The sequence below is a fragment of the Cavia porcellus genome, unplaced genomic scaffold (assembly GCF_034190915.1).
Source record: "Cavia porcellus strain 051 isolate PalLab524CR breed Dunkin Hartley unplaced genomic scaffold, mCavPor4.1 scaffold_2, whole genome shotgun sequence".
NCBI classification, from domain to species: domain Eukaryota; kingdom Metazoa; phylum Chordata; class Mammalia; order Rodentia; family Caviidae; genus Cavia; species Cavia porcellus.
In genome coordinates, this window is record NW_026947485.1 from 96,847,558 (window position 1) to 96,871,218 (window position 23,661).

The following is a 23,661-nucleotide window of genomic DNA, read 5'->3' on the forward strand; positions in this document are numbered from 1 at the left end:
AGTGGTAAAAATTAGAAATTATTCAATGTCATTAAAACAGTAAAACTGTATTACTTTCAAAGAGCATGAATTACTTGAAAAAATATTAAAGCAGGAATTCTCAACTTCACATTAACTTGAACATGAACTAGCGGCAGGGCCGTGGTGGCTAAGCCCCCAGGACCTTGCTGCATTAATCTTCTAGTTTTTATCTCCAGTTTCATGGCTGCTTCTGCTCCATCTCATGTCAGTATGTGATCTGCTCATTTTAGTATCCCCATTAGCGTCCTGGATTCTCCCACTGGACTCACAGTTCCCTGCAAACAGGGCCACTTCCTGCTCACATTTATCTCCTTAGTGAGCAGTACAGTACACCAAATATGCTTCATATGAATGAATTAATTAGGACATAAAGAAGATGTCCGGAACAAATAATACAATGGATGTTCTTTAAAAGCACAAAAGTCCCTATAAACCAAAAGTATTAATACTATTCTTACATATGTTATAATGCCAACTATTTTTGCAAAGTGCTTCAGCAACTCCCAACAAGCTGTTTTAAATAGCAACATTCACTTGGCAAAATTCCAGGGACCAAAATCCCCTTTCCTTTCTATGGCTAAAATATCACTAGCCAAAATGCAGAACTCTTTGAGAATGAAAGAGTGCTGCATGCTTAATTTGAAAAATCAAACCCAAACTCCGACTCTGGAGTCGCTTATCTTGGTTGGAATCACGCGTCTGTCTGTGGTCCTCAGAATTTGGAAAGAAACAGTGGGGCTCTGGAGGAGGGGACAGGACTGTAATCTGAATGAAGACACCTCAAGGTGCCTTTTGCAAAGACACTTAGATGAATTTTTCCACTAGAGATGTACCTAAGGAGAAAAGCAGACCAAGCAGGAATGCCCTCCCCCAGCTCTGCCCCAAGATCCACCAGAGTGGCCTATCCTGTCTTTGCTAAATGTTTCCAAGAAAGATTCTATTTGAAAGAAGGACTTGTGGTTGAAACTAAAGCTGAAAGTCTGCTCTTGTCAACAAACCTAAAGAGGTACAGAGGAAAGAAAGGACTATCTACTGAGTACCTATGTGCTGCATAATTTTCAAACATCTAACCCTCACTTTATGAGATAGAAAATATTTATTCCACTTTAAAGAACAGGAAACTCATGTTCACAGAAGGAAAAGCTTCATAGCCAGCAGGAGCTATGACATGATTCCAAACTCTTAAATTCTATAAGGCGTCCACTTCTAGAAGTCCCCATTATTTCCCAGCCTTCTCACTGTGAGTCTCCTTTCTTTCCTTATATTTTAAGCCTGCTCTCAGTCATTTACAGTCACAGATTAACTCCTCCCATCAATGGGGAGGAAGCTTTTCCCCATTTAATGAATAATTATATTCCTTCATTGGAGCACTTTTATTAATAGATATCTAGTATTGGACATAGTGCCAGTGATACAAATAATTAAAACGTTGCCTCTTCTGTCATCAAAGGTTTCACTGAGTAGTAACAAGGAACGCAAAGACAAATAAATAAGAACATTGAAAATGCTACTGTACTGTTTTTACTGGGAATAGGTCAGGAATGATAGAAAGGGTGACAAGTGCTGTCTTCTTACCACTGGTATTCAAGGAACCTATGGTTGACATGTTTGGGAGCCACACTGGAATAGATCCTATTACCTCCATCATTACTCATGCATCTGGGAAAAATGGGCTCAGTTGCCAAAGTACACCAGTTCCACCTCCTATGCAGTCCTTAGTGGAGATAGCTTTGTGCCAAGAGGCAAGACACACTGAAATACATCAGAGTGAATCTTTTCTTTTCATCTTCCCTGAAGAGTAATTTGAATTGAAATACACCTAGACATTTAAAAATTTTAACTCTTTTTAAAGTAATTCTATCCCTTGTTCCAGAAGTCTCAGACATTTCTAGTTAAGCCAAGGAGAAATACTGTGTAGTATAATTCCTTGGTCACTTCAAACTCTTTTGTGTTTCTGGCTGAAATATAGTATAAAATTTATGTCTATCTTGCTTTTGTTTTTGTAATTCAGTGGCTACTGCATCTTGAATAAAAGTGGCCAGACTGGGTAATATCTGCAATGATTTGAGTCTGGATGTCCCCCCAAAGCCTCATATAGTCATGGGAGGAGGCTTTGTAGAGGCAGCTGAATCTAGGGTTTGTGACTGATTTACTGTCTAGTGCTGGGATCCGGAGCATGAGGAGTGCTCCCTAGGCTATCCCTAGGGTGAGTAGCCTGGATACAGTACAAGGGAAGAAAAGAGGCTTGCAGCCCCTTTTGCTCTTGAGGCTCTTGGTATCTTTGGATGCCATGAATGGTCGTCCCTCAGCTGTGTCACCCTACCTTGGAGCCAGATGATTACAGACTAAAACTTCCACATACTGTGAGTTAAATAAACCTTTCCTTCCTTCATTTTGCCATCAGATATTTCATCTCATCCACAAGAAGAGCAACTAAAACAATACCCAAGCATGGAGGTGATAAATTTCTGTTCCTGTCCCTATGGATAACCTCAAACCAATCTTTACTTTCATGTTTCCATTTTCCTTGAGCAATCTAACTTCTCCACTGTTTCCCCTAAAATATATATCTTGCCTTTCAGAATCTAAACAGTAAAAACAATGATCAAGGTGGTAAGCCATTGATGAAAGCAAAACACATATCACAGAGCAAAAATTGGCACCTCTGAACACATATATAATTCCATTGAAAAGCAAAGCAAATAAAACACAGTCCACAAAGCAACATAAACAGATATACAAAGGTTCTTACAATGTACAATTATCTCAGGTCTGGAAATTTATTTGAAAGAAATAATCCAAATAAAGAAAAAATTACAAAAATGTTACTTATGATATGTGGTAGCAGAAAAAAATTGGGACCTGTGATAGAGACTTGGCTGAGAAAATTACAATCCATTAAAAATGATAATTATGAATCCTCCCTCACAGCATGAAAAATGTCACTGATATATTAAGTTACAAATAACCTAATTGGATATGCAATATGATTCCAATACGTAAAAAATCTATTTGTAAGAAGATAGTAGAATCATGCATAATGTTTTAAAATGCTGCTAGATGTCACAATGTTGCGGTTATAATAAAAAGAAATTCAGAAAGAAAATAGGTGGCACACTGTCTGACAATTGTCCCTATTTAAGAATGTCCTTTTTGTAGGGACAACAGCAAGGGGTTAAGTGTGAGTACAGCTATCAGTTTCGTATCTCTTATACAGGTTCATTTATCGATGCTCACCTCTACAGAAATTAATACTAATCTTAGCAAATGATCCTATGATTTTACATGCTTGCAGGCAGTTAATAAACACTGCTAAGAAATGGAAGTGGAAACTATGGTATTATAGAAGAGGAGACAAGAGAGTGGGGGCAGCTTAGCTAACCCCATCTCTGCATGTCACTATCCGCAGAGCCTGAGACACACAATGGTCCCCCAGAGCTGACGGCCAGCCTCCCTGTCCTTAACCAGCTGGGCTGAGATAGAGAGGGTGAAGTAGAAAAGCCCCCGCCTACTCAGAGTTCCTGTTTCAGGCTGTGCTTAATCTGTCAGAATGCCTATGTGCCAAGGCATACACACATACACAATGTAATTAAAAAGCATAGCAAATGTTTACAGTAACACACGGTGTCATCAATCCTTTTTTAAAACCCTGCTCACTTCCGACACTCTTCTCCCCTCATTCTTGTCACTTTCTGAAGCAGGTCTGGAATTCTTCGAGTCTCTTTGGTTGGTGCTGCACAGCTGCCTTCATATCCTGAACTGATACAAAATACTCACTTTCCATGATTATTTTGACTAAGAGGAAGAGCCAGAAGTTGTGCATGGCTAGTGAAAAAGGTGGGTGATTCTACCAGGCTACCTTTCCGTTGGATGACACTCAAGCAGAGCACTCATAGTATTTTTGATCACACCTCATAAACACACTCACGAAAGAGGACTTCCAGGACTGCTTCAGAAAGTAGCAAGGTCAATGAGATATGTGTCTGAAGTGAACAAAAGTATCTTGAGAGAGATTAATGGCAATACTCTGTTTGCTTTTGTAATCAGTTTTTTTAAAAAAAAATCTTAAAATTCACCATGCATTTTGATCATGAGTTAATAGTTTATCGTCATAAAATCTATTGCTTTAACCATTTTTATGTGTGCATCAAAGCTCTGTGGCTTGAAGTACATTCACACTGACTTGCAACTGTCACCACCATCAATCTACAAAATTTTTCACCACCCCAAACTGAAGTTCTGTCCCTGCTAAACCCAAGCTATCCTTTTCCCTGCCAGCCCTTGGTAACTACCATTGCATTTTCTGTCTCCGTGACTCTGACTGTTCTTCACCTTACGTAAATGGAACCATGCAGTATTTGTCCTCCAGTGACTGGCTTATGCATTAGCACAAGGTCCCTAATGTTCATCCACATATAACATGAGTCAGAACGTGCTGCCTCTCTAAGATGAAGCATGCCCCACTGTAGGTAGTGACCATGAGATGGAAGATCTTCATGGACTGGAGCATCCTCTTTTGGAACTGCCATCAGGTCATACTGTTTACTGACACAAACCTGACCCTGAGCTCTCTTTTGGGAAATGGCCTTCTACCTCACTCTCTGCCTCATGCTGGGCCCTCTCCCCACTGTGCCCACCTCTCTTGTGCTCATTCATGAGGACAACGTTTCTTGTCTTGTTTCTCAGAACCTGAGTGGTTCTCAGCCTCTAGCCCAGGACTGTGCGCTCCCTACTGTCTAAAGTTCCTACCTCAGGCTGTGTTTTAGTCCACTCATCAGGATGCCCATATCCTGCCATGGGTGCAAACAGTGGCCACTTACTAAACTGCTTAGTTCTGATGTCATCTTTGTCTACTCTGTCTGATCTGCCATTGGATCTTGTTCTCTGTCTGGTACAGGAGCAGCTATTATTTGAAGAGATGAATCGTCAGTCCTGTCCACATTGCAATATCCTTCCCTTGTATTCACCCTCACTGGGTATTTCTTTGTAACTTTCCCGTATCTGCCCAATCCCTGAAAGCTAGACAGATAGGATGAGCCCAGGAAACACAGCCATGTGCACACTTACAGCCAGAGTGAGTTCCTTCCTTGGGTGATGACCCCTGTGAATCTAGTCAGGCGCCTGGCATCCACCTCAATCCACTGATGGAGGTCGTTCCTGCCCGCACACCATGCCCCGTCGTAAAAGTCATTTTCATTAATGCCTGCCTGGAAAGAAAACAGGGGTTTTTTCAGAAAGACCCTGAATTAAAGAAAATTAAGACAAAGCTCTTCCTGACACTAAGAAGAAAGAAGGGTAAGAAGAGAAAATGAGAAACGGGGTACAAAAACAATCACTGTGCTCTGAACTTTTCACTCCAAATCATAAAAGGGAGTTGCTTGGTATTAACAAATTGATATCTCAATATATATCCCCTTCTTGACCAGTGTGAAAGGTGAAACTTGATGAGTTCTCCATTGCTCATTCATCCAACACACAAAAAGAATCCTACACACCAGCCCACACATGCCAGGTGCTGGGAATCAGAGGTAAATTGCTCCCTCCCAGAACCCTGCCAGCCAGGCAGGAAGAAAGATATGAAGACAGATGAGCTGGAACACAGTGAAGCAGGTGCTATTCCCGGAGGATGAGAAAATCACTGTGGGAGCATCTAAGGATACCTGAGTCTCAGAAAGACAGTCAGACACTAGTGGGCACAAGGGACAAAGCAGGGCAGAGGCAGGTGGTCAAAACACCATGCTTTACCAGTTATAGTTAGGCAAAAAAAAAAATGATTTCCATGTATAATACCATTTAGTCATTTGTTACGCTTCAGATTCAAAGTGACCCTGCAGAGCACAATGACATCTTAAGTTTATACACTGGGGACATTTTCTCCAATATCTGGCCACCTGGCCATCTATTTCTATAACAAGACATATAGCATTCCTGGGTGCCATGGTCTATAGCCACTGATATCAGAAAGGAGAACATGTTTAGAGACCCTCCCTCTTTGGGCTAAGATCTGATTTAGATTATCACATGATCAACGCTCCTGAGGGAACACTGATCACCTGAGAAGAACAAGGAAGGCATTTTGAAATATCAACATTCCAAAGTAACTTCTAAAAGAAATGTCAGTAAGTAAATACACTGTAACAGCAAAAGTGATAAACAGTTTCACAACCCTGAATGTAATGTGTATGAAGATAAAAAGGTATCCAAACTCGAGCTCAGTGCAGATCTCTCTGTGACACTGTCCATCTTGAAGCACATTTCTCCCTTATCTACTTTACAGTAACTCTACATATATTTCTGCATGGCTCCAAATGTGTCTTGACTGAAATCTTTCACCAAAGGCACCAGGAACCAATGTCTAAGGAAGTTAGGGGCTGATTCCTGTTGCATCAAGACCTGGCTTTTTTATGCTAGATATCAATCACAAGGAGTGATATTTGTGATGAGTGCTAAAGGCTAAGTTTTTCTTAGTGAATATTTATCTATTACTTTTAATTCATTTGATGTGTTATCAGTCACTGGTACTACCAAAAATTCTTTTGATATGAATTTCCAATATAGGTAAAACTTCTGCTCTAAAGTTTCCACTATATGATCACCAATTGAAGAGACAGTTCTTTGGCCTGAAAAAGCATACATTATACAAAGGATATTTAAGCCAAATGAAGCATCCTTGTTTGTTAAAATCCTTTCTACATTAATCTGATTTTCTCTGTGATTATTTCACAAAGAAATAGATGAGAAAACATTAGAATGACAGAATGACAGGCTAACTTGTCTTTTGTACCTCTGAGTACTTCTCTGCTCAAATTTTTGGGATAGCCTGACTTTCAATAGGAAACGGAGAAACGAAATTAAGAATACAGCTATAAGAGATGAACAAGTTGACTAAAGACGCCATCAGCAGCACTTTCTACCAATCACTGCATGAGCTAATGCTAGCTTTGTAGCAGGATCAAACCATGTGCATTCTCAGTCCACTCCCGAGATCATTCTCAATGAATTCTGAAGGAAGGCAAATGTTAGAATATGAGCATAGCATGGTCTTTGAAAGAAAAACCATTATCTCAAATGAAGTTGAATTTTAAAAGCTATTAGTAACTGTGTGTGTTGATACATGCCTGCAATCTCAGCACTCCAGAGCCTGAGGCAGGAGGATGGTAAATTCAAGGCCATTCTGGGCTATGTAGGAGACCTTGTTAAAAATCAAGACAAAACAAAAAACAAATAAAAAGCTCTCAGTCAACACTCACCAGAAACGCACACTCTCAATTCTATATCTCTCACACCACATCTGGGTCTAATGGCCCACAACAGGGTCCCCAAACCCCTGGCCACTGACATGTACAGGAGAAGGGCCCATCAGGATCTGGACTGCATAGTGGGAGGTGGACAATAGCAAGGCGAATGAAGCTTCATCTATATTTACAGCCGCTCCCACTCCTCACATTACCGCCTGAACTCCACCTCCTGTCACAACATGATGCCTACTGTGAACAGTACATGTGACAGATCCTGGTTGCATACACCTCTGAATCACCCCAAAATCTACCCCACTACTGTCTCTCCTTCTGTGTAAAGGTTGTCTGCCGCAAAACCTGGTGCCAAAAAGGCTGAGGACAGCTAATCTAAGAGATGTCTCTAACGAGAACCTGGAGTCACTGCAGGTTCTGCCTACAAAAAACTGTTCCAGAAAAGATTGCATTTAGCAAGTGTGTTTTATCAGTGCTTCCACGTGTTCCGATACAAGCTAATTCTCAAAAGATGATGGTGCCTCTCTATTCAGCATAACATCCCAGTTTTCAACTCTGTGAGACGGCAAGCAGGTCATGAATCAAGTCAGAGGGCTATAATTACACCACCACTTCCTTTCTGCAGTTGAAGGCAATTATCCTCCTAATGACAGAGATTTGCAACACATTAATGACCTACAACATCACAACTCAGCTCCTTTCCAGAAACCGTAACATGCACTTATTTTTTTGTTGTGGTTCCTTTATCTCATGCGCAGTCAGAGTCCTATTTAGAACAGTTCCATTCATTTAGTAAAATGAGCCATCACTGTGTCTCTGCTCTACGCCAATCTCAGGCCTGGATAACAGGAATATGAAGGCAACATATATGTTTAGCCTAGTCCCCTGGCTCTCAGAATGGGCAAGCAGCCGGTCTCTACACGTGGTGCACTTATAACCAGTCACCACATATTGTGCTGGTGAAAAGTGTGTGCTCGGAAGTCCCATAGCCTGGCTATGCATCTAAGTGATGCCACTTACACACTGTATTATCACAGATAAAGCTGGGCATGGTGATACACACCGATAATCCCAGCACTCTGGGAGTCTGAGGCAAGAGAATCAAAAGCTGGAACACAGACTGGACAATATGGCAACTTAACCATACCTCGTCTCAAAATAAAAATAATGCAGGTTCGTGTGCAAGCCCTGGGTTCAATCCTTAGTACCAAAAGAACAAACACTACAGCAAAAATCATTGATAATTGGCCTAAACGCCCTGTGCCTCAGTTCCCCGTTCTATCAAAGTGGAAGCAGTGAGCATTTGTCCCTCAGAATGTAAACTGCGCTTCCAGCAGGGCCTGGCATATAGGGTGGATTCAGAAAAATAAGGACTTCTAATTGTTACTTATAAGTGGGAATTTGGTTAGCACTGGCAAGATGCAGAAATATGGGCGGTTTAAGAAATATTTCAAATTTTATGAAATTCCCAGGGATTATGCTACTAGTCAAGTTAATTATTGTCACATTTTCTATACCTTCAAACTTGCAGAACAGAGGCCTACAAAATTTGAAGGAAAAAAGAGCTCTGTAACCAAAGTTCTCAAACGAAGTCCATGCTGCCTCCAGGGGATATCTGGCAATGTCCAAAGTTACTGGAGAATGACAGTGCTATCTGTATGCAGTAATAGAGGCCAGTGATGCCACTAAACATCCTACAAGGCTTGGCACACCTGCCACAACCAGGAACAGCCTCCTAAAACATCAGTAAGGCCAGGGTTGCATTTCCCTGGTCTAAAGCAAAGCCGACAGACAGAGCTGCCCCATGACTTGAGCTTACCCATGGAATCATGAAACTTGAAGCAGACACCTTCATGCTATTCCACCACTATCTACTCACCAGGACTTGAAATTAAAGATAAAGGTCCTGGTTTTGCCAGCCTGGAGATTTTGCTTCTGCTGCCAAACTCAGTTCTTTCTGAGTACACCAGTCAATTACAAGTGATACACTGTCAAGGGAATGGAGAGTCCCGACCAAAGATGACTCATTGGGAATGGATGGTCATCTCACTAAAATCAGTTGCTGAATTTAAAAGGCCAGCACTTGTTAGAATTCACTGGGAGAGCAGGTCCCAGAAGTATTGGCAAATTACAATTACAGCAAATATGCAGCATTCATATAATGCCTCCTAGAAACCAGGAAAAGACTACGGTCATCACTTTTTGTTAAAGGTACGGGATAAGTATTCGAAATTTTGGGAGAAATTTCAACTAAAATTTGTTGAAATTAAAGCCTCGATTCCACAAAGTATAAACTAGTCTTGAAAATGCCACTAATGTGATGTAATTCTTCTCACTACAGTAGCAAATAATTTGAAAATCAATGTAATTTTCTCAAGGTAATTAAGTCATACACATCATTTCTTTACATTTAAAAAGTAACAGTGAATAGAAACAATTTTGTATAAGATAAACGTGAGACTTTTCAGTACATAACACAGAGAAAACCCGATAGTATCTGTTTAAGATCAATCAAATTAAGTTGCTCTGTTTCAATAAAGGAAACCGGATAAAGGAAACATCTTAGTTTTCCTATGTTACTCTCTCAAACCGTGTCTCCCTGCAAAAAATCCACAACTTTTACCTCTGTAACTTAGAAGACATCTATATCCTAAATTACAGTGCGTGAAGGCAGAAGTCAGATGGAGGGACCTTGAATGACTCAGTAAAAGAAGGAAGTACACAACTCCAAGTGGTGCACCAAAGAGAAACAAGCTATGGAACTTGGTAGAAAACACAGAATGTAAAATTGGCAAAGCTCAGAGCCTGTGTTTGAAGGTATTTTGGAAGGTGAGCAAGAGCAAGACTGAAGCAGGAAATTGCTTCCCAACACATATACATAAGCAGACATTTGAGCTCTACATTCTCACACCCTCTCTGTAGAGGACGTGAAATTTTTTTTTTCCTGAAAAAGGCTAAACAGTAGAGGCTCTTGATATTGGGACCACAGACACAGAAGAAGGCACAAATGCACGGTGACAGATTTCAGTGGATGTCAGCATGGGCCAACTCTCAACCCCAACCCATGGAGAAAACTGCAACCAGGCTTCTAATAGAAAAAATAAAAGTAAAATGTAACAGAGCACAAAGAAGCAATAAGTACTCTGCCTAGAAAGATCTTGCAAGAAACTAGAACTGGATACTCTTTAAAGAAAATAAAAAACAGTGAGTAAGCAGCTCTGAAACATTAAGAAAGCTAATTTGCAAAATATCCATGGGAAGGTTAGAAAGAGAAAGTTAATTCTCACAAAAATTAAAAAGAACACAAGAAGAGACAGAGAAGAGTAAGAAAAATAGAGGATGAAATCTAGAAGAACTTTAGGGGCAAAAACTACCAAATAAAAACTGGGATAGTTTCACAAATATAAAAAGCATAACAGTAAGAATTAATTAAAATAACAAGTAAACTAAGGTATGTCATTTTCTATCAGAAATAGATGATTCTGAGAGCCACCAAAGAGGAAACAAAGAGTAGAACCAATACATGAAAAAAAAAAAGAAGAGGAATTAAAATGATAGAGTTCTTAGCACCAGCATTTCAAACTGAAGAATGGATAAACCACATTTTCAAAATTCTGGATTCTCTCTCTCTCTCTCTCTCTCTTTTTTTTTTTTTTTTTTTTTTTTTTTTTTTTTTTCATTTTTACCAGTACCGAGGATTGAACTCACGACTGTCTGCTTGCAAGGCAGGCACTTATGCCGCTGAGCTAAATCCCCAGCCCCCCAAAATTCTGGATTCTCAAAAGAATTTTTCATCCTAGAACTTTATGCTCAGCAAAACTGTCAATCATGATGACAAACTAAACATATCTGTAAATCCCCAAAATTTTTATTTAACATGCACCACTTCCATGAAGCTACTAGAGGATGCACTCCACAGGAACAAAGTAGAACCATGGAAAAGAATCTATCAGGCCCCAAATCAGGAGCTCCACATAGGCGAGAATTTCAGAGTGATGGTGCGGAAAGCTCCAGGATAGTAGCTCTCTGCACTATCTATGAACAATTTATTTTAGAATGTCATAGCCAGGGGGCTTTGCAAGAGATGTCCACAGAAGCACAAGTGACTAAAAATCAGACACCAGGCTTGGTCTTACAAAAAACTGCATTAAAGGGTATTTTACAGGCCCAGCTCCATTGCAGGATGTGAAGAGGAGGTGTTTTTTAAAACCTAAGCAGTTCTAGGAAAATAGAAAGTCAAGAAATAATACACAATGAGTTTTCTTGGCTCAAAATTAAACTATTTCTTGGCTCCATAGGAAGTACTATTTTCAGGGTCATAATAACAGAAGTCTTAAATATAAATTTACCAAAAAAATTTAAATAGATTTTACTGGAAACATTAAAGAGGAGTAAAGATTAATACAAAGCTGATAGCTTGATCTTACAATAAGAATTCAAAAGACAGTCAAAAATATATAAATCAATACATATGAATATTGTAAAAATAAAGATTTAAATTCCCAAAGATACAAGTTAGAAGTTTAAAGTAGTTGCCCTATTCACAGCACTTGACATGCAGAGGACTAGATATGGAAAGTGGAATGTATTAACAGGAAGCCAGTTTTTGTTATAATTCTTTTAACACATTAACTACTGATTTCTTTAGCTACTTGCTTATAAAACCACATATTAATTTTAAATACAAAAGGCCCTATAAAACCAGGAACAAGACAAAGGTGTCTACTATAATCAGGCCTGGTCAATATAATAATTGAAATATTACCCAGAGAAATCAGATAAGAGAAAGAAATAAAAAAGGATACATACAGGAAAGACCAAAGTCAAATTTTCATATTTTGAAGATGACAGACCCTAAAAATTCAACCAAAAAACACCTACAATTAAAAACATTCAGCAAGGTAGCAGAATGCAAAATCAACACACAAAAATCAGTAGCATTCCTATACATCAATAATGAACCCATTGAAAAAGAAATTAGAGGGGAAATGCCATTCACAATAACACCAAGAAAAATGAAATATGTAAAAGTTAACCTAAGGAAATGAAAAGCACAGCAGTCTGGAAAAAGAAATCCAAGAAAATATCAGAAAATACAAATGTATGCCCTGTTCCTGGTTAGGCAGAACGAATGAATCAAAATGGTCATAATTTCAAAATTCATATAGATTTATGCAATCTTAAAATTCATATAGAACCAGAAGAGATTGAGAAAAGCAAAAGCATTCCTGGGTAATAAGCAAATGCCCCACTGAAGTTATATTCCAAAGCTACTGTAATAAAAACAGCATGGTACAAAAACAGACATGAGGACCAATCAATGAAACAACATAGAGGATGGATAAGCAACCACAAGCACACAAGCACATTCAACTAATTGATGTTTGACAAAGGGACCAAAAACATACACTTGAAAAAAAATTAGCTGTTTAAATAAATGGTATTGGGAAACTGGCTATCCACATGCACAGAATAAAATCTAGACCTGTATCCTCACCAGATAAACTAAAATCAAAGTGGGTCAAAGAACTAAATGTTACGATAGAAACCCTTAACCTGCTAGAAGATAAAACAGGTAAAACTCTTAAAGTCATAGGTATAGGCAACGACTTTCTGAATAGAATGCCAGGCGCACAGGAAATAGTACTGATAATCAACAAATGTAATCATATTAAATTAAAAAGCCTCTGCACAGCAAGAGAAACAATCAACAAAGTGAAAAGATAACCTACAAAATGGGAAAAATTTTTTGCCAATGATTCCTCAGACAGACAACTAATATCTAGGAGATACACATATATAAAATAAAACCCCCAAAATAAGATACACAACCAACAAAGTGAGCAAGTGAAATAAATAGACACTTTACAGAAGAAGTACAAATGGCCAGTAAATACATGAAGAAATACTTAGCTGGCCATTAGAGAAACGCAGATTAATATAGCACTGAGGTTTCATCTTACCCCACAAAGACTGACCATCATGAAGAAATCAAATAATAACAAATACTGGTAAGGTGAGAGGTGAGGAGGACCGTTTTACATTGCTAGTGGCACTGTGAACTAGTATAACTGTGGAAGTCAGTATAGTGAGTCCTTTTTTTTTTAAATTTTATTTAAAAAGAAAAAGAAAAAAACAAAAAAAGGGTACAAGTAATACAGAACTTCAAAAAATAAACAGTAAGAAATCACTAGTTAATAGATTACATATTGTCATCCTAGAAATAGTTGTTCAAGTTACAAAATTAAAGCATACAAAGTGGACATTCAAACAGTGAGACTGCAAAACAGTTCTGTTCAATGATCCAACAAAAACTCAGTAATACGGTTATCTATCTTATACACTTAAAAATACATGCAGTTATATCCTTCAGAGCAATTTCTTTTCCTCTCTTTTTTACAATAACAATTACACATTTTGGGTTTATTACTCCCACAGTTCTTATTACTTTTTTGAGGAGAATAAAACCAAAGGTGACATAACAAAACAGAGTCACTCAAATCAAAAGGATGCATATAGTACATGATGTAAAAACAGAATACAAGGTGATCAACAATGGTTACCATAATGCCTCTTGCTATCTTAAAAAGAATTGCCTACATCATCGGGTATAATAAAATTGATCAAAACAGTACAGAACAAAATCAATAAACCTGAAACATTGGAAACATTACAGGACTTCAAAAGAAGATGATAGTCAAACCAGAATGGGCATCATAGTGAATCTTATTGTCTTCAAAGTAGTTGCCTATACCCTCAAACTTGCTACTATCAAGCAAAACAGAATAGAGTAAAATCAGTCAAAACAAGATGGTAAGAGCAATACAGGGTTTCAAATCAAGTTAATAGGAAATGAAAAACGGTTACTATAATATATCCTACTATTTTTAATTTATTTTTTCACTTAATTGAAAAAATAAAAATAAAAAAATTAATTAAAAAAGGAGATTGAGATAAAAGAGGACATAACAACACAACAGCACAGGTCAGAACATAACAATTTAAGCTACATAGTGTTTCACCACAAGATATCCTGACATAACAGTAGTTACCATAGTGTTTCTTTCCTTGAAATATCTGAGTATAGCTTTGTATACTGCAGCATCAAACATACAAAGACAATGTAAAACCATTCAAGAGAATGACAGTATTACAGGGTATTTAGAACCAACTAACAGGAAATGAACAATGGTTTCTATATTATCTCCTTGTCTATAAAAATTTTGTTTGTACTATCACATATAATAAAATCCAATAAGATACAACATGTTGAGACCGATGAAGACAGAACAACAAAAGCTTGATGGGAATTCAAAACAAGATGATATTAAATCAGCACTAGCTATTATGATGTCTTGTTTCCTTCAAAATAGCTGTTCATAACATCACAGACAATAAAATCAAACAACCAAGAATAAAACCATTCCAATTAATGAAGGAAAACATTATAAGGCTTCAAAGCAATATAATAGGGAAACAATACCACCTACTTTTATGTATTGTTATCATTTCTTACACTAGGGAAACTATTCGGTATTTATACATGGGGGTTTGATTTATTTCACTTATGAGTATAGTCTCAAGCTGCGTCCATTTATTTAAATATCTCAATGTGATCATTCTTTATAGCTGAGTAGTACTCCATTGTGATTTCCTGTATATCTCTTTGCATCTGCTTTATGTATTCTGTTTGTTTGTTATATTATTCATCCAGGGATTCTATCTTTTTGTTTAGTTCCTCTAATTTTTTAACTGTCTTCCTTAGATATGTTCAGCATCTCCTTCATTTCTTTTATCATTTCTTCTTTTACCTGGGAGATTATTTCTAGTTTGAATTCCTTTTGGGTTAAATGGGTTTCTTGTAGACATCTTTATTTCAGTTGCTCTTATATCTAATAGTTCAGGTGTATGGCATATGTTTTCTTCTATATACATAGCCCCTAAGGTTTCTTGGGATGAGCTGGAAGCTTGAGATTGTAATTTGGTCTTTCCTTTTTTTCATTTTCCTATATTTCTGTGTTTCAAATGTTATTCCAAGACTTCCCCAGGGCCTGTTGGACATCTTCTTCCATGCCCTCAGCTCCTGGGATTCTGGCCACCCAGTTCTCCAGATTGAGAGAGGGTCATTGGGGTTGGGGCAGGCTGTTTCAAGACCCGTCGAGCTGGTCCAGTGCAACAGGAAGCTGATAAATTCCCTTTCTAGGACTAAGCAAGGGTCCCAAACTAGCTGGGCTTAGGGGCATGGTGCAGGGACACTCATCCCAGGCCGCTCAGCCTCTGGAATGGACGGTATTGGCAGGCCCAGAACTCTATAGTCTACCAAGCCGGGAAGGGAGTAGCGAGACCAGTGCAGCTTGGCAGTGAGGCCTGCCAAGCTGGTCCAGTGCAACAGGAAGCTGCCACTATAGTGATTCTTCAAAACACTAAAACTAGACATTCCATCTGACCAGCCATTCCCCTTCTGCATATCTTCTCAAAAGAGAAAAAGACACATACTACAGTTACACATGCATATTCATGTTTATAGCAGCATAAGTCATGATGGCTAAGTCTTATCAACCGATAAATGGATAATGAAATGTGGTATTTATATACAGTGGAGTACTACTTTGCCATAAAGATAGACCTGAGTCATTTGTAGGAAAATGGATGCTCCTTGAAACCACAGTGTTAAACAAAATACAGTAAGTCAGACACACAAGCTTAAATATTACATGATTCCCTTTTGCCAGTGATTCCTCAGATGACTAATATCTAGGATATATATAGAATTCAAAAAATTGAAACCATAGTATTAAGTAAAATACAATAAATCAGACACACCATAAACCCAAATTATAACAAAATAAAAGATAGCAGGAAGTAGAAAGATAGAACCTTCTCAAAAAAGAAGGGGACCAAGAGATGAAAGAAGGTAGGAGAAGAGAGAAAGGAGATGAAAAAAGTAATTAAGATGTATTAGGTGCATATATTGACTTTTCACCAGAAAAGAGTGCATTACGTACTACAAACATGCACTAATAAAAATGGGAGGGGATACATAGAAGTAGAGTGTGTTTTATACAAAGTCTACTGTTTTTCTTTCATTTTTCAGCTGTCTAAATGCCTATATCTGCTAGACAGTTCAGAAAGTGCTTTGTAGTATGTTTAAATAGAGACTGGTGAATTTCAAAGCCACTGGGCTATAGTGAATTCACTGAACTACATTACTGAGTTAATCATCATGAGTTGTCTCTGTGCAGAAACAGCTGGAAGAAAATTTCAAAGTTGTACATAAATGAATATAACTAGGTAGCAATTCTAAGATAATTGACTTACAGCTGCTACTCTGCCCATGCTGCCAAGGGGGCATGACCTGGTAGGAGTCTATCTCCCTCCCAGGTTACTCCTTGATCTGCTTCCCAACTTCCATAATGTGAGCAGCATTCCTCTAGCTAGGCTCTTCTAACCATATCTTTTTGCCTTGCAGCCAGCAGACCGGACTAAAAATGTGAACCAAAATAAACCACTCCTCCTCTAAATTGGGTATTGTGCCTCAGTGAGAAGCAGTGACTAAGACAGTTACCAACAATTCACTGCCTCTTGAGGGGTTTCCAAAAATGTTAGGTGCGACATCAGTTTAATATCGTTAAGTAACTAATCTACCATAAAAATGTCCACAATGTGATCTGAGTTTCTACCTTCCACAGAGCTCTGTAATAAATTTTTTATAAACTCATAAAATGCTCAGGTGCAAACCAGCTGGTCCTTCTGTGCCTTGTCTCAATTCAGACCTCAATCATCAGGAAAGTCAGTGAAATAGAAATATCCATTGAATTTAAAGCCACTTTTTAAAACTCAAAAACCAATTTCCTTATTATTTCCCATCACCAGCCAAGAAGCAACTGCAGTAAACTTACAGAGTCTGTAATTAGAAGCACTGAAAAGAAAATTACTAAATCCACCATAAGCCATTTGCTGATTGGTTTTTAAAAAGGAAAAATACTGAAAGAAACACACTAATTGAAAAAGAAACTAAAGAATGTTTTTTGCATCAACATTCAACTAAAATGGGAGAAACACTTTGGCTATTCAAACCACACATTCATAGAGTAAGCTTAATTCTCAAAATATTGATTCACTTGTCAGCAACGCACACAGGGGAATGTGGTCCTTTCACTGCAGGGAGCCAGCACCACAGAAATAGCCCTGGAGACCACACAGTAAAATAGAAGTTCAATCCTGGCTTACCTAAACACCTCCAATTAGATCAGTTTGTAGAATAGGAACAGAACTAGAATCTACATGATAAGACTTCTTCAATGTCCACAAAAGTCTTGGTATTTTGTTTAGTGCCTGACACTGAATAAACACTCAATAGCTGGAAGCCACTGGGGGTCAAGCATGAGTCACTTTCTGTTAGATATATACCTGCTGTGACCCGTAATTGAATTCATTTGAGGATACAACCTAAGTTTGCTTCTATTAATAGGTGAGTGGGGTCCTTTTAGTGCACTGACAGATGCTGGCTGCCTGAATGAGTCACCAACTGTTCTTAGATATTCTATTTTTACTGTTTCTTTTGGCTTTTGTTTTATCTTTAACTATTGACCTATTTTCTTTAAGTCCATGTTTCCTCTAAAAATTATAAATGTCTGTATCTCTTATGGATTGGTTTTGGAGCTATACCTTCTTATGGAAGATACTTAATTTTATATGGTTTAGAAAGTACCTACTGATGTTCTACTATGAGCAGTAATGGTGCTTTTATTTCTAACCCTGCTGCCTCTCCTCTTGCTCCGTCATCAGATTTTGTTTTTTCACATCATCCTTAACATCTAGTTTTATTTTTATGTTTAATTGTAACATAATAATTCTAAATATTTATGAGGTACAGTGTGATATTTCAAATTATGTATATAATGTACATATAATCAGAGTAGTTTGAGCAGGCATATGTCATTTCATTGTATTGGGAACAATAAAAATCCTATTAACTATTTTAAAATATTTAATCATCAGGCATAGTCATCCTACCATGCTATGGAACTTGAGAAGTTATTCCTCTCACACAACTGCATCCCTATACCCACTAACATGCCCCTTTCCCTCGCACTTTTCCTAGTACCTGTTTTTCATTTGCTACCTTTTGTTAAAAAAAAAAAAAAGATACTATGTAGTATAGACTGGCCTTGAACTCACTTATGTGGCTGAGGTCATCCTGGAACTCACAGTGATCCTCCTGCCACAGCATGGGCTGAGTATTATGGAGTATGCCACTATGCCAGGGTTCTATTTGCTACTCCTTCAAGACCAATTCTTTAGCATTCACATCTGAGTAAGACTTTGCATGTTTGTCTTGGTATCGCCTGGCTTATTTCACTTAGCATCTTCCAATTCTACCCATGTTGCTGCAAATGACAGATTTTCATTCTTTTTGTGGATGAATAATATTCCATTATATATACTGCATAACACATTTTCTTTGTCCATTCGTCCATCGATAGACAATTCCATTGTCCCATATTTTGGCTGCTATTAATAATCCTACAATAAACATGAGTGCAGATATCTTTTAGACATATTGATGTCAATTTCTCCCTATATCTATCCATTAGCAGGATTGGTAGATCCCAGGGTAATTCTATTTCTAGTTTTGCAGGGATCTCCACACTGTTTTCTATAATCACTGTACTAATTTACATTCCAAACAATAGTGTCTGAGAGCTCTTCTTCCCCCATATCCCCACCAGCATCTGTTAATTTTTCTCCTTTTGATGATAACTATCCCACCTGGGGTGAGATGATACATCATGGTAGTTTTGATTTGCATTTCCTGGACGATTAGTAACACAGAACATTTTTTTCATTTACTTTTGGCCATTTTGTATCCTCTTTTGAGAAATGTCTACTAGGGTCATTTTCCTATTTTTTTAAAATGTATGTTTAGTTTTGTTGTTGAGCTTTTTAAATTCTTAAATATTCTAGAAATTAATTCTGTGTTGGATGACTAGCTTGCAAATATTTCATCTCATTCTATACGTTGTCTCTTTACTCTACTAATTGATTATTTTCTGTACAGAAGCTTTTAGTCAACTATAAACTCATTTTTCAACTTTTATCTTTGTTGCCCATGCCAACAGGGTCATAGCTAAAAATACCTTTGAACAGATCAATGTCCTAAAGCATTTACCCTATATTTTCTTCCAGTAGTTTTACGGTTTTAGGTCTCACATTTAAGTCTTTGATTCTTTTGAATTGTTGTTTTTTAATGGTGATAAGTAGAAGTTGTTTATTTCTTCTGAATATAGATTTCCAGTTTCTCTAGCACCATTTATTGAAGAGCTTTTCCTTCAATATATATATTCTTGTTGCCTTTATTAAAAATCATTTATTTGTAAATATGTAGATTTTTTTCTGGGCTCTCTGGCCTATTCATTAGTAACTGTATCTTTAAGATCGATTTTTAGAAGTCTAAGCAAATATATTTTCTCTTTTGATTTAGTGGATTTCTGTGTTTCATTGAATTTTCAAGTAAATACAGAAAAAGTAGACAAATCCTAAGTGGATAGTTCAACAGATCTTCTCTAGTTTTTTTTGAAATTTTTTATTATTTTGAAGGTAGTAAAATACAACAGAGCAAGACAGAACAAAGCCAATTGAAATGGTGCAATGAAACTAATACACGACTTCACAGCAGGATACCGGGGTAAGTAATAGGTACCATAGTATATCTATTATCTTCACAATAGTTGCTCTTTCAATCAAGTATAGCAAAATCAAGCTAAATGCAGAACATTACAAAACTTATCAAAACAGAATATTGAATAGAGCAATACAATTAATCAGAACAAATGCAAAAGCAAAACAATGATAACAATATTTGCCTTCAAAGAGATGGTAGAATCCCAAGAGATGCTCAGACCTTTGGCTTCCATTTGCTAATGGTGGGAGAGGGAGTGGATTGGATGTTTGATTCTCAGCCCATGCACCGGTAGGTTCACAGCTGCTTACCAGCCAGACAAGCAGGTTGCTTGGTTTCCCAGCGCCCTAAGTTCCAACATGGCACAGATCTTGGGAGACACTGGGTGGTTCTTCCCCTGGGGCGGCCGCAGTTAGCCTGAGCCACAGCTGCTTATCAGCCAGCCTAGCACGTTGCTTGGTTTCCAGCGCCCTAAGTTCCAACATCTTTATAAAATGCAGGGCATCAATTTACATATTCATACCCAGGCCAGGACACTCCAGGACCCCCACCCCCACACAAGTGAATCCTTCCAGATGCTACCATCTTCCTCCAAAGCTAACAGCATTTTGATTACCAGTGCTCTAGACTGGTTTTCCTACTTCTAAATTTTACATAAACGAATTTTACTCTAACTATTCTTTTGTAGCCAGCTTTTTGGGTCGACGCTATGTCTGGGAAATTCACCTATGTAATTACCTAAGCAGTAATTCGCTCGTACAGTGTGCCTTGCATGCCGCCCAGAGTACTTTCCCATTGCCTGAATGGGCTGGAGGATTATCAAGCATCACGTTGTTGTGGACATTGATACCCTCTTTTTGTGCACATGTTGATTTTAGGCACAAGAATAAACTTGTTATGTCAATGGGTGCAAGAATTTTGGACTTTAGTAGACACCACCAAAAAGATCTTCAATGCAGACGTGCTACTTTGCATTCCTTGTGCTGCATCACTGTCTATTCCAACACTTCATTCTTGTTTTCAAATCTATTCTGTTTCCTGTGTGTTGTATCTTCTTGTAAGTTTAATTTTTAATCTCCTTAATGAATACTAATGGAGGATATTTTTGCTTATGTTTATTAGTCATGACACTGTTCCCTAATCAAAGCATAGTTTTATTTTGTCCTTCAAATACATCATGTCCATCAAATACATACATCTATCACAACAGGAACTTTGCACAACCTACTTCTTGAATCACTATCTCCTTGGCTCCCTTTGTCCTGGAATACTTTTCTTCCTTCTTTGTCAACACTTTCTAATAAACTCTTTACTTCTAATTCTACTTAAAATCATATCACAAGTCTCCAACATCAGGAAAGTTTCCAAGCTCCCCTCTAAGCCAGAAAAATGGTACTGAGTTGTGTCCTCCCAACTCCTGAAACCTCAGAATGTGGCATCATCTAAAAATAGTATTGTTACAAATATACTCAGTTAAGATGAGTCAGACTGGAGTAAAGTCAAAGTTTGATCCAATATGACCAGTATCCTTAAAGAAGGGGGAACTCAGACACAAGTACACAGAGAGAAGAAAAGGAGGCTCCCAGGGAGGAGGGCATGTGATGGAGAAGGTATCTGTGAGCGAAGGACCAGTGGAGATCCTGTGGCACCAGTACTGGAAGAGGCACAGAAGGACTATTCCTAAGAGACTCCACAGGACACAGTCTCACTGGCACTCTGACTTCAGATTCTGAGTCTTTGAAATTGTCAGAGAATCAGTTTCTATCACTGTAAGCCACCAGCCCCTTTATCATAGAAGCCCAAAAAATTTAAACACATGGTCCTCTGCCTCCAAGTGTTTGGTCATTATACATTGTTGCTACACATTCACTGGCACCAATTTTAAAGTAATTTAGCTCCCTTGTAGACTATTAGATAATCACAGTTGTAGGTCAAAAAACCAGAGACGTCCTTGGTTACCCTTTGATATCTTTATCAATCATCCAAATCTCATGCACCTCATTAGAAAATTCTACTTCCAAAATATCTTAAATGCAGCCACTGATCACGACCCCCACCAATGCTGTCTTGGCCAGCACCAGTGCCATGTCTTGTCTGAGGGTGAAGCCACCTACCAGCCTCCACTCCAACACTTGCTGTTATAAAGTCAGCTCAACAATTGGATTGATCCTTCCCATATGAAGGCCAGAGCATGCCATTCCTGCAACCCAAAACTTTCCATAGCTCTCTCAATTTGACTTAAGACTAAAGGCAAAGGCCTTCCAGTGGCTCACAGGCCTCTTTTTACCTCTGGCCCGTATCTCCTTCTCCCTGACACTGTTCCAGTCACTCCAGCCTTCTGCTGCTCCTCAGGGATTATGCATATTCAGTCACCCACAGAACCTTTGCTCATGCCATGCCTCTTCCAGAATACTCTCCCCACAGCTGCTGGCCTCCCACTGATCTCCTTCAAACCAGCCTTGACCTCAGTGAAGCAAATAATGACCATCTCTAAGACGATCTTCCCTGACCCAGGGCTGGAGCCCTGACCCACTGCCAGATGTCAACTGGTTCCATCTTTCTTCTCTCCATGGCACTTGGTACCTTCTAACACCACTATAAAAGTTAGACTTTATCACATTTCCCACTCTGATTCACCTCCTGGATAGAATGTAAATTTTAGGACACCAAAGATCTCTGTTTGGCCACTGAGGTATACCAGGTACTGGAGCAGGGCTTAGCACTCACAGGCCCTCAATAATTGTCTGCTGAATGACCAGGGACTCTCTAGTTTTGCTCCTCTGCACTCCCAGAACTTACAATACTGACTGGTTCCCAAGTGCAGCTGCAGTGATAAAATGAATAAAACAAAGAAGTTTCTCTGCCCCTGCTTTTCTCTTCCCTCTTCCCTCTCCCCACCCTGGCTTTCTCTGTTCATGCAGTGTCTGCTGTGTCTGCTGTGTCCTAGAAGCACCAGCTGGCGCAGGATAACCTATGTGTACCCAAAGGCCAACTGCATATGCCTGCAAGATGGTCATCTGGCCCCTGTGTGGTTGGGCAGCAACCCTGAGGGCTCAGCGCTATGTGGCCCCATTCCAGAGAGCACAGTGCAGTTATGACAACGAGTGAACACCCCAGCTCCAACACATGACTACTGGGGCCCTGCCAGATGCGGTCCCAAGAGGCATAGGGGTCTCTCAAGCCAGTGGTCAGGGAGATAAGCCCCATGTCCTGCACGCTTGCCAACCTCGTACAGGCCAGAGACAGCCAGAGAAGGAACACTGGGTTTTATCTGCAGCCAAGAAAGGGGTGGGGTCACAGCACTGCACTAACTGCTGTGGGGTGAAGGAAAGTCAGTCAGCCTCTGACTTCAGTTTCCTTATCTCTGACACAAGACTATCCTTAGGATATGTGAGACTAAATGAAATAATAATGTCATGAAATTTAATGACATTAAAGAAAAGTTCACATGGCACGTACAGCAGAATCTGTACCTGACCTGGGTGATGCTATGGTTCCTCCCTGATCTTTGATCCCTTAGCCCAGGGGTCTTTTGTTAATGTGACTGCTGTTAGACCATTGCCGAATTGTTCTAGAAGCTCTCACATGCATGGAGGATGCTTCTAGCGAAATAAAAACAGCACAACATCATCATTAGGGTAAATAATCCTTCTGACTTTTTTCAAAATAGTTGTAAAATAAAATATTTAGTCCTGTTATTTCCATAAA

At 38.7% G+C, this 23,661-nt stretch overlaps 1 protein-coding gene across 2 annotated transcripts in view; it reads right to left on the reverse strand.

Moving 5' to 3' along the window:
* Window positions 1-23,661, reverse strand: part of Cpxm2 (carboxypeptidase X, M14 family member 2) — a 138,223-nt gene that overhangs the window by 80,712 nt on the left and 33,850 nt on the right. For both annotated transcript variants that reach the window (XM_013143598.2, XM_003479620.4), the window contains one exon: window positions 5,089-5,228. In XM_013143598.2, coding sequence (XP_012999052.1) covers window positions 5,089-5,228 — 140 coding nt within the window. The remainder of the gene's footprint in view (window positions 1-5,088; window positions 5,229-23,661) is intronic.